Raw genomic sequence first — 14,522 nt, 5'->3', positions numbered from 1 at the left:
TAACATGGACCAATTGTATAATTATACCAAAATATTTTTAACTGTCACATCACCTTTTACGTTAACTGTTAACGGCAGATGGCTTAATTGAAGAATTAGATAGTTCGATGGTATGTTTGATAAAATTAAACATTGATGGCAAAATGATTTTTGACAATAGTTAACTGGTTACCCATATAGTTTACCCTTATTATTTTACGATTGTTGACTAAAGTTAGGTTTTCAAGCGTGGCCCATAAAATATATTTGGTATGTTATAGGAATGGCAATTCAATCTGAATCCGATGGGTTCCAACCCGACTTAATCGGGTCGGATTTTTTTATAAAAATTTTGGGTTTCGGGTCGGTTTTTTTTATGCAATGTTCGGGTCGAAAAATATATATAATTTTACCTTATATATTTAGAGATAATTACAATAATACCCCTCTATATATAATTTTTTTCAATTAAGTCACTGTTTTTTTAATAAAAATATTTTTTTGGGTCGATCGGATTTCTAAGCCATATATTCGGGTCGGGTCGGGTGAAACCTTAATTTCGTCGGGTATAATCGGGTCACGGGTGGGGACACTTTCTTCTCGGGTCGGGTGGCCCAAAAACCTGACCCGACCCGACCCATTGCCATCCCTAGTACGTTCCAAGATCTATTAAAGCCCAGAAGGGCCTTGTACTCTTAAAACGCACCGTTTTGACATTTTTTTTTAAACCCTAACGCTGTGTAACGCAATCTCTTATGTAACCTCTTACCGCCGCGGATCTTGCTTCCAGGTAAGAGTCTTTGTTTTTCTGTGAAAACCTCAAACGGGGCAACGATGGCGGAGAAAGCAATCGAATCGGTCCAATGCTTCGGCCGCAAGAAGACGGCGGTGGCCGTAACGTACTGCAAGAGAGGTCGTGGTCTGATCAAGATCAACGGCTGTCCCATCGAGCTCGTCGAGCCGGAGATCCTTCGCTTCAAGGCTGTCGAGCCAATCCTTCTCCTAGGCCGTCATCGTTTTGCAGGCGTCGATATGAGGATCCGAGTCAAGGGCGGAGGTCACACTTCTCAGATCTACGCTATCCGCCAGAGCATCGCCAAAGCACTCGTGGCTTTTTACCAGAAGTACGTCGATGAGCAGAGCAAGAAGGAGATTAAGGATATTTTGGTCAGGTACGATAGGACTTTGCTGGTGGCTGATCCCAGGAGGTGCGAGCCGAAGAAGTTCGGTGGAAGAGGTGCTAGGGCAAGGTTCCAGAAGAGTTACCGTTGAACAAGTTTTATGGTTCGTTTGTTGTTGTTAATGGATTAATATGGCCATGCTTATCTCGAGTTAAGCTTTATTATATGGATTTAAATTAGCTTGCGACTTGATTTTCAGATTTTTTTGGAAGTATGTTTTGCTTGCTTAAATCTATAATTAAACTTTTCAGGGTGTTGCTTTTTAATAATTAATCCTGCTTTTTCTTGTTTATTGTCTAGTTTTTCAATCATATTTGGGGATTTTTGAAACGGTTACAGTTCGATAATTATCTGTTACTTTACTGCAATGTTCATAGCTTTGAGATGTATGGTAAACCCTATGTTGGCTTCTATATGCATTTTGGAATGTTAAACATTTGTCATTGTTTCTGAGTTTTGCTAAACATATTGAGGGCATGAAATCAAATCTTGTTCATCTTGTATATAGCTTCTATATGTACTCTTGTGGTGACGGTGATGATAAAATGTCCGGAAACAATGCTGAAGTGGGAAGATTTTGTTTGATTATAGTACTATAGACTATAGGGTTGATCTTAGGGAGAATTCCTTATGAAAATGGGTGCATGGCTTTATTTGAAGATGGTTTTGGTCTTAAATTCTTTAAAAACGATGCATTTATAGTCAGCCTCAAGCTTGAGTTTGAGCAAGTTGCATTTTAGTGGCTGAACGTGTTCCATAGGGTTTAGTGCATCTTTTGTTTGTGTGTAAACAAAAGCTACATGAATTAGATTGAGGAGTTTTGGTGTCCTCAAATTGAGCATTAAGATCCCTTGATCAGTAATTCTATCTGCTCTGTTTCGACTTGACATTGAGTTTATAGAAGAATTTCTCTTACGATATACATCCTTAATGTCTGTGTATTTTCATTTGCCATAGAATTTATCTTATGAATAAAACGAAAGAGGTTACAAAATGATTCATGTTGTGGGATACTTTCAAGAACATTACGGATAAGTGGGGTCTTTTACTAGCTATCGACGAAAGTTGTCAGTCTCCATCATCCTTTGATCGGGCAAAAATTCAAGTCCTCACAAAGGCTGATGCGAGAATTGATGCGATGGTTGAATTGAAGGTTGGTGACAACTTCTTCAAAGTCATGGTGCATGAGATAGAGCCTTCATTCAAACCGAATTCTTGGGCTCCTAAAGAAGACGAGTCTCTTTAGATTTTGTCTCTTCATTCGTGGTTTTGTTTTAGTCTATATGATTGTAGGTATTGTTTTTATTTGTATTATGTTTTGTGGCGTTGTTTTAGTCCTACTGTTGGTGGTGTAATTAGAAGTATGGTGATTTGATTGTGGCTTTAGATGAGGGTATTTGAGGTTTAGGTGTTTGTTGTAATGGGATATATCACCATGAGAGGATATTCCGTGGTGTCTTTTGTATCTAGGTATTATTATTAATAATATATGAGGCACTCTTTTCTTCCTTCCAATGTTCGTTAACATATTTTTAGTATGGGAACGAATATGAAGGGAGTTTTTAATGAGACCTCTAACTTCTATAAAAAAAATGATTCATGCTGGTTACCATGCCATAAATCTTTGTACATTTACTAATTTATTAGTTTTATATGACGTATTGATCCCAATTGCTGCCATCCTCATTTCAAGTAACGCATCTTGAAAGCACTTAGCCAGAAACTCTGGGTTAGGTATGATATCTTTAGCCATTCCCATTTGAGATCATTTAGCGCACGAAAATTCCTGAGCATCTGTGCATCTTATGGATCGGCTTCCAGACAAAAGTTGATGACTAACTTGGAAGGGTGTAAACGCTCCCTTACAGACAACTATGATTGCGCCTTCCATGCAGCAGCCCCTGATTCAGTCCTGCACGTTATTCGTGACTATGCCCATACGAGGTGTCTTTGGGAGTTGATAGTTCCTTCCGCCTTGTGCGACTGCTGCTTCTCCTCAAACCTTCATGACTGGTTTCATATGAAGCAAAATTCTCGTTACCTTTCTCGTCTATGTTCTCGGCCTTTTAGGCTCCCTCTCTGCCTTTGGACGTTCTCAGAGATTGCTTTGATTAGGCCTATCTAAACCCTTATTTGTTTTGCCTACCACACCCAAATCTTGGCCCAATTTTATCCTAGAGAAAAAAATATAAGGTGCAACGTGCACATGTATTATCAGTAAGTTTGGAGTTGTATGCCAAAACGTTCCTCACCTAGAGAAAAAATACCATCTTCTGCAATATAACCATTTCAAGGTTCCCCAAATGATCCGGCTGCAATGGTAGGGACCCAAATGCTGCAAAAAGTAATAAAGGATGTCACAAAGACAAACGAATTTCCCAATTGTTGTAGTGACCCAAAATATAAGGTACAAAGTGGTTGGTTAGGGCATGTGACCACTAATAGCCATTGCTCATATGAAGAAAAATATGGACCAATCCATGTGATTCCATGGTTTCTATTTATAATTCCCACCAACATGTGACCCAACCATCATCTTTTTAAGAAATTTAAACCACACCCATTTTTTCCCCGTTTCAGCATTGTAGGTGGGAGGGGACCCTACCCTTGTCTCAATGCCACTATTCTTTAGTGGACCTTAAAGCATGCACGCGGGATACCATGAAATAGTCCATGTTTTGTCTATTTTTAGTTCGAGTCTTGCACATAAAAGAAACTACAGTTTCAACTCTATTTTATCGATCCACAATCAAAGTTCAAATATTAATCTGAATAGTGTTGAGAGAATTTATCTTGTATTCAAGAATCAACCGACTACTTCGAATTCAATATAATTATATGGTACCTTGAGGGCTTGAACAAGAAAATTAGGACCACTTAAAAGAGAAGGAAAGATGAAGTGTGGTGTTTTGGAGCCAGGGGACAAAGTCTTCTATTTTGTGGTGTCCCTTGCACAAGCCAAAGTTACAATAACAATTCAAACCTTAAAACAAACCTATGGATTTTGTAATAATAAAAAAAATTATTTTTAGGTTTTGGGGAGCTATTAATTTTAGGGATAAAGCAACTTTTAACATTATTTTCATAATAAAATATTATTTTCATGGCTGATTCTCTAAGAAGGAACCATTGTCCATAACATCAGAAAGTCTGCAATAAGGACTGAAGCAGAAGGGGGGAAGTTGTTTAAGTTCGGAGATTAACGTTGACGGAAAATTTGTTTAGGGTATAGAATTATAAAAGTGTTAAAATCAGGGACTGAAATTTGTATTAGCCCTTTACTTTATAAACAAATCGAGATGAACTCTAGTTTCCAGGAAAAGACTGCCTAACAGCTACGAAACATGTGATACTCACACTCACCGTATCAATTCATCATTATTTCATAAACTATACAATTGCCAATTCACCATTAGAATTCATTTTATTTGTATTCATCGCATATGAAAAAGTTTATATTATTAATATATATAATTATAACGTTTCTCATGAAATTTTATTTTTTTAATTTTATTTTTAATTTTTATAATTTATTCACTGAACTATAAAGATTAAATCATTTTACTCTAATTATCTCTATAATTATGATGATGTGTTATTTTTTATTATTATTTAATATAAAATAATTGAAAAATATAAAGAATAAATTCCATTGTCCTCACTGAACTTTATCATCTCTCCTATTTTAATCTCCCAACAATAAAATAAGAACAGAAGGTGATCAGATACCACCGTCGACCACTGTTGATCGCAATAGATGGTGGTTGTTCGATCCCAAATTTTATAGGTCGTTTCGCCTCTACACCATGAGTCCGAATTCGACCTCCATTTTTCCGGAACCTGTTCCGAAGTTCACGAAATGGAGATTGAAAGTGAGGAAGTTGAAATGTTTCAATCGAGATTAACTGATTTTGGGACATTTTTCGGTGAAACAACCATCAGATTCGGACTCTCTGGGGGTCGAGACGAATTGACCCATGAATTTTGAAACCGAAAACCCACCATTAATGACTGTAGACATTGGTCGGAATGAAAAATGACGTGGTGACTGACGGCGAAAACCGATCACCTTATTTGCAAAGTAAAGAGAAAATGGGGGAAAGAATATGATTCGAAACGACGTAGTTTTTTGTGTATATTTGAGTTTTTCAAAACGAAGTCGTTTTGATGTTTGTGTCATGTCATAACACCGTTAAAAAGTTAACGTCGAGTAAAATAATTCAATCTGTAAAATTCATTGAGCAAATTAGAAATTTTGAAAGTAGTGTGAGTAAAATAAAAGAGAGAGCAAAGTCTAGTAGGAATAATAAAATTTACCCTATTAATATTTATACACTCATGCTTAAAAAAACTTTTAGGTCTATCATTGTGTATTGTCAATAACTAAATAAATGTAATAAACAAAAAATAACTTATAATCACTTCATATTATTAAAAAAATTATTAGATTAATAAAATCATTAAATATTATTATTTAAGTTTCAATCATCAAAAAATTTGTTAATAGGAGTATTAAAGATATATGAAAGAAAAAGAAATATCTATTTTTGCATTTGATTTTGCAGTTTTAGGTACAAAATTACATTAGATTTGATTTAAGATCCAAATCTTAAAATTAATTTACTAAAGTTTTAATTAGATCTGAAGTCCAATAACTAATGATTTTTCTTTTCAATTGAGGGGGGAAAATAAGAAAATTAAGAGTGTTTGCCCTAAAAGAAGAGACGCAGTGAGTAGTTATGATTCAAAAGGGTACGACTTCGCTGCAAGCGAGATCATCGGAATTCCCGGTAGAATCTTCAGGCCACGAATCCCGAAGCAATTTAAGCAGCATTTGAGCTTTCCTCTTCGCCCTCTCCGTACAATCGCTTTGGACCAACAACAGCAGCTGGATCAGCACGCCCGCACTCACCGCCTCCCTCTGACTCCGTTCCGATTCCGAGCACAGCGCCGTCAACGCCCCGGCGGCGTACTCCGTTGCCCTATCGGATATCTTTAGTATCGTCTTTACCAGCAACGGGACGGTCAGCGCGTGCGCCGCGAAGGCGGAGCAACCGGAGGGTATCCTGCATAGCAACTCGATCGTCGCCAGGGCTCGTTCGGCGTCGCACTTGTCCAAATCGGTCAACCGTTCGATCAACGCCTCGGCGGCCCCGGCTTCCACGGCTTTGTGCCTGGTTTGTTTGACTAAACACAGGGCGAACAGAGCTCGAACGCCGATTCTCGAGGCGCGTGGATACGAGCTGAGGTTCTTCAATATGTCGACGACGCCGGCGAAGATTTCATCCACATTGCTGATATCGGCTCGGAGATCCAACGATCTCGTTCCGGCAAGAATGGTTTCGATGAGCGAAGCCGAGTTGATTCGAGCATCGACCGAGGAATGAAACAAGAGTTTCGATAAGTAAATCACTTTATTCAAATCCGAAGCGATCTCTGTGCACTCGGTCTCGCTGAGTTGAAACATCACCAAAACCGCGAGCGCCTCCTGATTCAAATCCGAAGAATCGGAGCTCGACTCCGAAAACACGATACTCATCAATATTTCACGAGAGTTACCATGAGAACAAATCACGGAACGATTCTTCTCCGAGTCACGGGCGAGTCCCTTGAGCCGAACCATAGCAGAAACACGAGCCGAAACCGGATTCGAAACCAACGAAGCCTGATTGAGCAAAGACCTAACCGTGGCCGTCTCGACAAGTTGTTTAGGAGTGGGAATCCGCTCAATACCAAAATCCCGGTTCGCGACGCACCAATCTTGAATCAACCGGCGAAGTGTATGATTAGGGATGAGAGTGAAATCCGAGAGCGGTGCTCGAGTGACCGGACAAGTGATGTTACCCGTAGCAGCCCATGATTCGATGCTGGTCCGGTCGTATGTTTGGCCGGTGCTGACCGTTACCGGGTCACGCATGAGCTCGAGGGAAATCGGGCATCTGAAATAGTAAGGGACTTGAACGCCGACCAAATCTAAAGGCTCCAAGCTTCCGTGCATCTCCAATGGAAAATGAGAAATTAAAATAAAATAAAAAAGGAGAAAGAAAAACGAGCCTGGAAAATTCTCTGTGAATGATGCCTGGCTTTCGGGGATTCAAAGTTTTATACGAGAAAAGCACGGATCAGAGAGACAAGGGTCCACACGTGTGCCATTCATAGGTCCGCTCTCTGAAACCTAACTGGCTAACTAAGGTTTGGTTGGTCAAAGGAAATGTGCTCACTCTGTTTGGGCCCTACCTTTTCCTCTTCCTTTTTTAATTCTAAAATCTAAGGTTAAGATTAACATATTTCTTTTAAATTGTGTTTGGGATCAAAATTAATGCAGAATTAATAATTTTTAAGATTCAGATTACTTTTTAATTTGGATCCGAAAGTATTTTCTAATTATATGGATAAATTTAAAAAATTTATAAGTTTTGGGGGGCGAAGTATATTTTTACCATTATATTAATATAAAGTAAAGACATACTTTAGTTTCTGCAGGTTGTCATGTCATGGATTTGTATGCAACATATAATTAAAGAAATACAATATCGAAAATATTATTGTTTTTAAAATAAATTATTTAAAATATTATTTTTTATCTTAAAATATTACTATTTTTTTAATATTTCTGGTAAAGTGTATAATATTAATATTTTTTAGTAAAAAATAATATTTTAAATATATTTTATCTGATATGTTAATAAATTTGGTAAAGAGCTTAATAATAACACTTTTAGTAAAAATAATAATTTTTTAAATAATTCTTTTACCAAAAATATTAAAAAATAATAATATTTTCTATAATACTTTTTTTAATATATTAAACTGTTACACGTAAGACTCCCCGAATGTCTATTGGATTCAAATGAAGGGACAAAATTAAAGGCCAACACCTTTTACAGTCTGGTGGGGTGTCGAGTCTTACTATTTTGAGTGAATTATTTTCCTCTACAAATAAATAAATAAAATCACATGTCAAACAAATACTAAATGAAATTGAACCGATGAACCTTTCGAGCTTCAGTGGCTTAAAAAAAGGTGGCAAAGACTTTAAAAAGCTATTAAATTGAAGATTCCACGGCATTTTATTTAATTCATGAGAGTAAGCTAATAATTCAATGTTAATGATAATGTTAAACCGTTTTATTTAACGATATTAAATATTTAATTTCTCACAAAAGCAAATATCAAATTATAATGTTTTAGAATAGATTTACCAATTTCTTATTTTTCCTAAAATAAAGGGATGTAATTCATAATTATGCTGTTAATAATATTTATTACATGGATTCATTTTTTGTCAATATAAGGTTGTAACTCTATGCCTCTAAACCGGGTAAAATATTATATTTAAATTTAGTTCTTTTCAATTATTATCAATCAAACTATAAATAATAAGCACGAATCAACTTTATTCAGTGGTTAAGGAAATCGTTGTTGTTTTTAGAGGTCACGAGTTTGAATATCAGCGGCTGCAATAGGATAATAGAACTTTCATTGTCAAATGGTTAATAGTATTTAGAACATATACTACTTTGTAATCATCGTAACTTAATAAAAAAAACTATAAATAATAAATATGTGTGTTAATATTAGTATGCTTTTTTATATGTGTTTCATGTTCGTTTTTCAATCTATATTTGAAAGTTGTGACTTTTTCTCTTAAATCTTAACAATAAATGAAATATTTGTATTAATATTATGTTTTCTTATATGTTTTATGTTCGTTATTTAATCTATATTTGAAACTATGCCTGTAAAAGAACTGAACGTTGAGCGAATCGTTTATGAACCGTGCGGCGGGAAGTTCGTTTATGTTCGTTTAATTAAATGAACGAACACGAACAAATGACTCGTTAGTTCATTTACGTTTGTGAACGTTCGATTATATGTTCGTTCATTTATGTTCGAACAGAGGGCAAGTTGAATATGTTACGAAGATTATTGAAGTTGTTTGGATTTCAAGAAGATTGTTTTGTTGAACAAATTAACTTTAAGACTTTATTATGTTCATATAACTTATTTATGATTTATGTATGTTTTTGTCGTACTCGAACAAATTAACTATAAAGTTGCAGTTTATATTAATGAATTTTAAGTTGTTATTCTTGTTGTTTACTTTTTTAACATTCATTTGTTGTGTTCGAATAAATTTGTTTTTTGTGTTTGTGTTGTTCGTTTATTGTGTTCGTTTTTGTTTGTTTATTATTTAAATGAACAAACATGAACGAACATGAGCAAACTATAATCTTTAATGAACGAACATGAACAAAAAAAAAATTATTCGTTTATATTCGTGTTCGTTTATTTATTAAATGAACGAACATGAACATACCTCCGTTCATGTGCGTTCGTTCGCTTACAGGCCTATTTGAGACTTGTATTTTTTGTCTCAAACCCTAACAATATTATTTTTAAAATTCTTCATCAATTATTTAATACTCATGTTAAATGTTTTTTTAATAGTAATACTCATAAATGTTGAGATAATTAAAATATGTATTTTACACTAAACAAATTATTTCAGTGGTTATTCTTAAAGGTCATGGGTTCGAGTACCAATAACTATAACAAGATGATTGAACATTCATCGTCAAATAGTTGACAGTATTTTAAATATATTATGTCATAATCACCTTAGTTAATAAAAATATGTATTTATATTTTAAAAAATAATCTATAATACATTATTTTAAAAAATAATTTGAACAGAGAATGATGGAATAAAATTCCCAAAAGAGGGCATGAATAATGGGGGTGGACAAAAAAGGAATCCTGATGAGGATGGAAGGGATGAACGAGTTGAGGTTTAATAATTAGGTTTGAATTGTTTGTTAGTGGCAGTCAAAAGAGTAAGATTAAAACAGAAGAATGTGTGGGTCCATACACCATATCGTCTCTTCAAAATTCAAATTTAAAATAAATAAAAATCATGGACACCATCATCAAATAGTGGGGTGGGTCCAAAAATAAGTGCATGATGTTGATCAATTCAACAATATCAATCGAATTAAATTCAATTCACATATGTTTGCACAAATTAATTTATTTTAATTGCTAAAAAATTATTATTAGTTTTAGACGTCATGGCTCGAGTACTAACGGGTGTAATAGGGTGATTAAATGTTTTAAAAAAGACACTATCAACAATTTGCACAAATTTTTAGCAACTACCAACAATTTTCATGTTTATATTTGAGCTTAGATGAAGGCGTGAGGGTTAAGAGAACAAATTTGACAGTTTATTTTATAGACGGTGGTTTAAAACCCGACAAAATTTCAAAAGCTTCTCCACCATAAATGGCGACAAATAATGATGAGTGAAGTTTTGATTAAAGGTTGACACTAGTGCCGATGATAGTGACGGTGATTATCATCGTCGACCGGTATAAAAGAGGGAATTTGGGGAGGGGGAAGGCTCGGGGGAGTTCTACTGGGTGCGGGTTTTTTTTTACAAGTAAAATATTTTTTATTTTTAACTAAATTATCAAAATCACCATAATTTGACACGTGTCAGTTAATGGTGGACAACTAAATGTATATCTTTAGAAACTTTAGACGCCATTTTTTAGTGAAAATTTCTTAGGCACTACATTTTTTGAGGTAAAGTTCAGACTCTTATTTTTGTATTATGCCTAAAAGCATTAATACAAAACTAGCAACTTAAGATCGCACAAGGACCATACATTAAAATACCTAACCAAAACTCAAACAAATATAGGTACTACAGATATGATCGCATCGACAAGTGAATCGTAAAAAGAGATCAAGCTATTGAAGACGATCGATAAAATTGTAAATCAAAATTGAATGGCGTGAAAAAACTATTCACGAACACATATCAAGTATCTAAATTCAATATGAGGGTTTAAAGTAGATAAGATCATTATGATAACAGATAAACGTCATCTTAACGATATGACCAGTTATAATGATGTCGAATCAACTCTTAAAGAATATAAAAAAATTATAATGATCGATAACCAACGTCAATGTTATTAATTAATGTGTGACAAATAAAAATATTTTCAAAAATATTTTCGTAATCTTTTAACATATAATTAAAAATAGTTTATTTCAGGAAAAAGTCCCCGTACACTGTAGAATGGACTAAATAATTAGAGCAATTGAGGGGCTTAAAATAGTAAAGTTTGAAATGTGCCTAAAACATAGCAAAATGAGAGGGAAAAAAGAGGTGGACAAGTCGGTGTCGTTTAGCGGCGGAAGCACACGCGTGTGTGGGGAACAGTGCTCCCCACGACTCGTTGCTTTATCCGGTCAACCCGACAATTCATTGCCGCTACAGCCTAATTTTCCCTGCCGCGACCCACGCGCCAAACACCACGTGTTTCCAGCTATTCTTCAAAATCTCCACAGTGAGTTCATTTTTCTTAGTTTAATTATGCCTGGATAGCTCTACTTTCTTTACTTTCCAAATTTATTAATTTATGTTAAGAAATCAAGTTTTTTTTTGTTAAATTTGTACATTAAGATATCACATAATCAAATTTAACCCAAATGTACTAAAATGTAAATGTATGAAGAGTACGGGGATTAAAATCATATTCAATATCTTTTTAGAACTTTACACCAAATGTCAATCAATTATTATTGACAACACTATTATGAGTTAAAAGATTTCAAAAGTTATAAGCCACTGTTTGTCAATTATAATAAATATGTCACTCTATAGTTAAGTGTAAACATTAATTTTTTACTTATAGTAGAGTGGCTTGATTGTTACAACTTAATAGTAGAGTGATCTATTTGTTACAATAAAAAAATAAAATGATGCAAATGTAATATTATGAAATTCAGTAACCTATTTATAATCTTACAAATAATTGAGTGATGTGATATAATTTATCCATATTATTTCAGCTTAGATTTTCTTTGATTTGTTTGATGGTGTTTCAGTTAGCTGTTTGTGCGAATTCACGCATTCCAAACAACATTATCCAATGGACTCAACGCTGGTTTACGTGCCTCTTCACCGTACGTAATTATCTCATATTTATAATATTAGTTTTATATAAAGTTATCCGACTAATTTACTTAATTATATTGTTTTTCAAGGTTGAATAGAGTACAAAAATGATTTATCGATTATAAGGTGATGGTTTATTAAGTATATCGATTATTAAAAGTTATAAAATGATATTTTGATTATAGAATATTATTTTATTGAGTCCCTCGACTATTAAAAGTTATAAATTGATAACCCGACTATTCATTATGTTCTAAACTCATCCTTATTCATTAAAAAAAAATAGCAGTCATTTGAGCTTAATTTTAACATGATAACTGAAATATGATATTGTTTGAGATTTTATGATCATATTTTATCATACCACAATCAATATGTTAACATTAAACTCAGTATGTCATCTATTTTTTAACAAAAAAATGATAAGCTTGAAACACAATGAATACTCGAGTGTCTATTTTATAACTTTTAATAGTCGAGAGACTCAATAAAGTAACATTATATAGTCAAATGATCATTTTATAATTTTTAATAATCGATAAACTCATCACCTTATGATCGATGAATCATTTATGTACTTTACCCTTTGAGATTAAATATTATTTAAAAAATATAAATAACGTGTCAAAATATAAAGAACGTGTATTAACACGAGTTGAATCGGACAATATATGTTTGCGAATTTTATCTTTAATCGTTTTATAAATATATGTTAAAAATACATTTAAATTTTTAAATTTTTTTATCTAATCAATGTGATTTTTTTAATATAATTATGTGTGGTAAGAATGTCCTTAGAATATGCCATTTTTTTATCCCATACAATTAAATTATTGTTTATTGTCCCATGACAAAACCCACTATAGATTCCCCTCCTCATCTGTTTTTGATTTCCCTTCGGATTCTAAAGGTTTCGTATTATTAATCCGGACCGATCTAGATCGTACACCTAATTTTGGTAAGTGAGTCTTTCAACGAAAACTTTTTATGTATACAAAAACTAAAACTCGAAATCTATTTAAATAATATTAAATTACTTACCACTTAAATCAATTTCGTTATTCCCATGCTTTTCTACGGAACATATTTTGTCAAGATATTGGTCTTTTGTACCAATCTTATGTTGACGGATTTATTATTGTATTACAAATTAACCCCAATGTATCACACTGAATTAATTAATATTCAAATAAATATTTTAATTATTAAAATTTAACCATTAATTATTTTTGATAAGTTCTAAATATAATCTTAATATTATCTACTGTCTAGAGGCGAGGGAGAAGGGGAGACTTTAAAGGAAGGAATGTCATTATTCTTAGTGGGTCTAGAATTCATGGCCCACGAAAATATGAGATAATAAAGATAAACAATTTGATCAACCGACAAAATGTGCTTGCTCAATTAATCATCAATTATTTGATTTACTAAGGACATTATAAAAGTATAAGAATTGAGTTATGCTAATATAAAGAATAAGGACTAAATTGTAAACTTGAACATAGTAAAGGAATCAAAATAGTAATATGTTCCTTAATTGTTAACGGGAAGTCGGGAATCAAATTTCCTTGAGCTGTGCGCGAGCCGATTGCGGGATTAACTTTTGTTTTTCTTTAAACCTGGAGAGTTGAAGTGCCCATTGATTAATACAAGATTAACTCTCAAATCATGGATATGGAGGTCTCCCACGGAATCTACTCTCAACTTGACGTTGGGGACAGTTTACTATCTTACCTCCCCTTACCTCATTACATATGGGAATAAGGGTCACCTAATTTTTGGGGACAATTTTCAATATATTAAATTTAGTCCAACTTATAATAAATCAAAGTGACGCTAGTGGTAAAAAAAATATTATTCATACGTAGAGAACTTGAAATCAGACGATAGCGTCTGCAGAGTGTATAAACATGATCGTCGCGTTAGAAAAGTTCTGAACATTTTTAACTTTATAAGCATCCTAGATTACAAAAAAAAAAAATTGATTTGATTCAATTTCTATATATAATTTGTTGACTGATGATGTAGGCAATAACCGTGGAAGGTAATCGGATGACGACTCGGATGATAGGTTGTCTCCGTTTGGAGACGTTGGTCTTAGTATACTTCAATTTCTATGACTATCGTCCCGCTATCTTAATCAACCAACATCCTTTGTGGATTATAGGTTAACGCTTAATTAGGCACTGTAATTTAACTTTCGATTCGTCTCGCATCACCGACACATCTAATCAGTGGCTTTACTATGGAATGTTTTAACATCATCACTCCTTCAAAATCAAACTGTTTCCCACTCAGTGAGTCAGTATACGGGATGGACCTAATTGACCCATTTTTAACATTTCTCATATGTTTTGCGGTCCTGCGAGTTGTGTGCTGCTGTAAGCCCA

The 14,522-nt window shown here is 33.8% G+C and overlaps 2 protein-coding genes across 2 annotated transcripts; one reads left to right on the top strand and one right to left on the bottom strand.

The window, feature by feature from the left end:
- Positions 1–735: 735 nt before the first annotated feature.
- LOC120178117 (40S ribosomal protein S16-like) lies at positions 736–1,410 on the top strand. The gene has a single exon (XM_039184061.1). It carries the CDS (start codon positions 814–816, stop codon positions 1,249–1,251), a length of 438 nt encoding a protein of 145 aa, XP_039039992.1. The 5' UTR covers positions 736–813; the 3' UTR covers positions 1,252–1,410.
- A 4,439-nt stretch (positions 1,411–5,849) lies between these two features.
- LOC120178118 (U-box domain-containing protein 26-like) lies at positions 5,850–7,234 on the bottom strand. Its single transcript, XM_039184062.1, has one exon. It carries the CDS (start codon positions 7,156–7,158, stop codon positions 5,905–5,907), a length of 1,254 nt encoding a protein of 417 aa, XP_039039993.1. The 5' UTR covers positions 7,159–7,234; the 3' UTR covers positions 5,850–5,904.
- Between the last annotated feature and the right edge of the window lie 7,288 nt (positions 7,235–14,522).

Source organism: Hibiscus syriacus, unplaced genomic scaffold (genome assembly GCF_006381635.1).
Source record: "Hibiscus syriacus cultivar Baekdansim isolate YM2019G1 unplaced genomic scaffold, ASM638163v2 tig00112344_pilon, whole genome shotgun sequence".
Lineage (NCBI taxonomy): Eukaryota > Viridiplantae > Streptophyta > Magnoliopsida > Malvales > Malvaceae > Hibiscus > Hibiscus syriacus.
The sequence above is the reverse complement of the archived record's forward strand: the minus strand, read 5'-3'. Positions and strand labels throughout refer to the sequence as shown.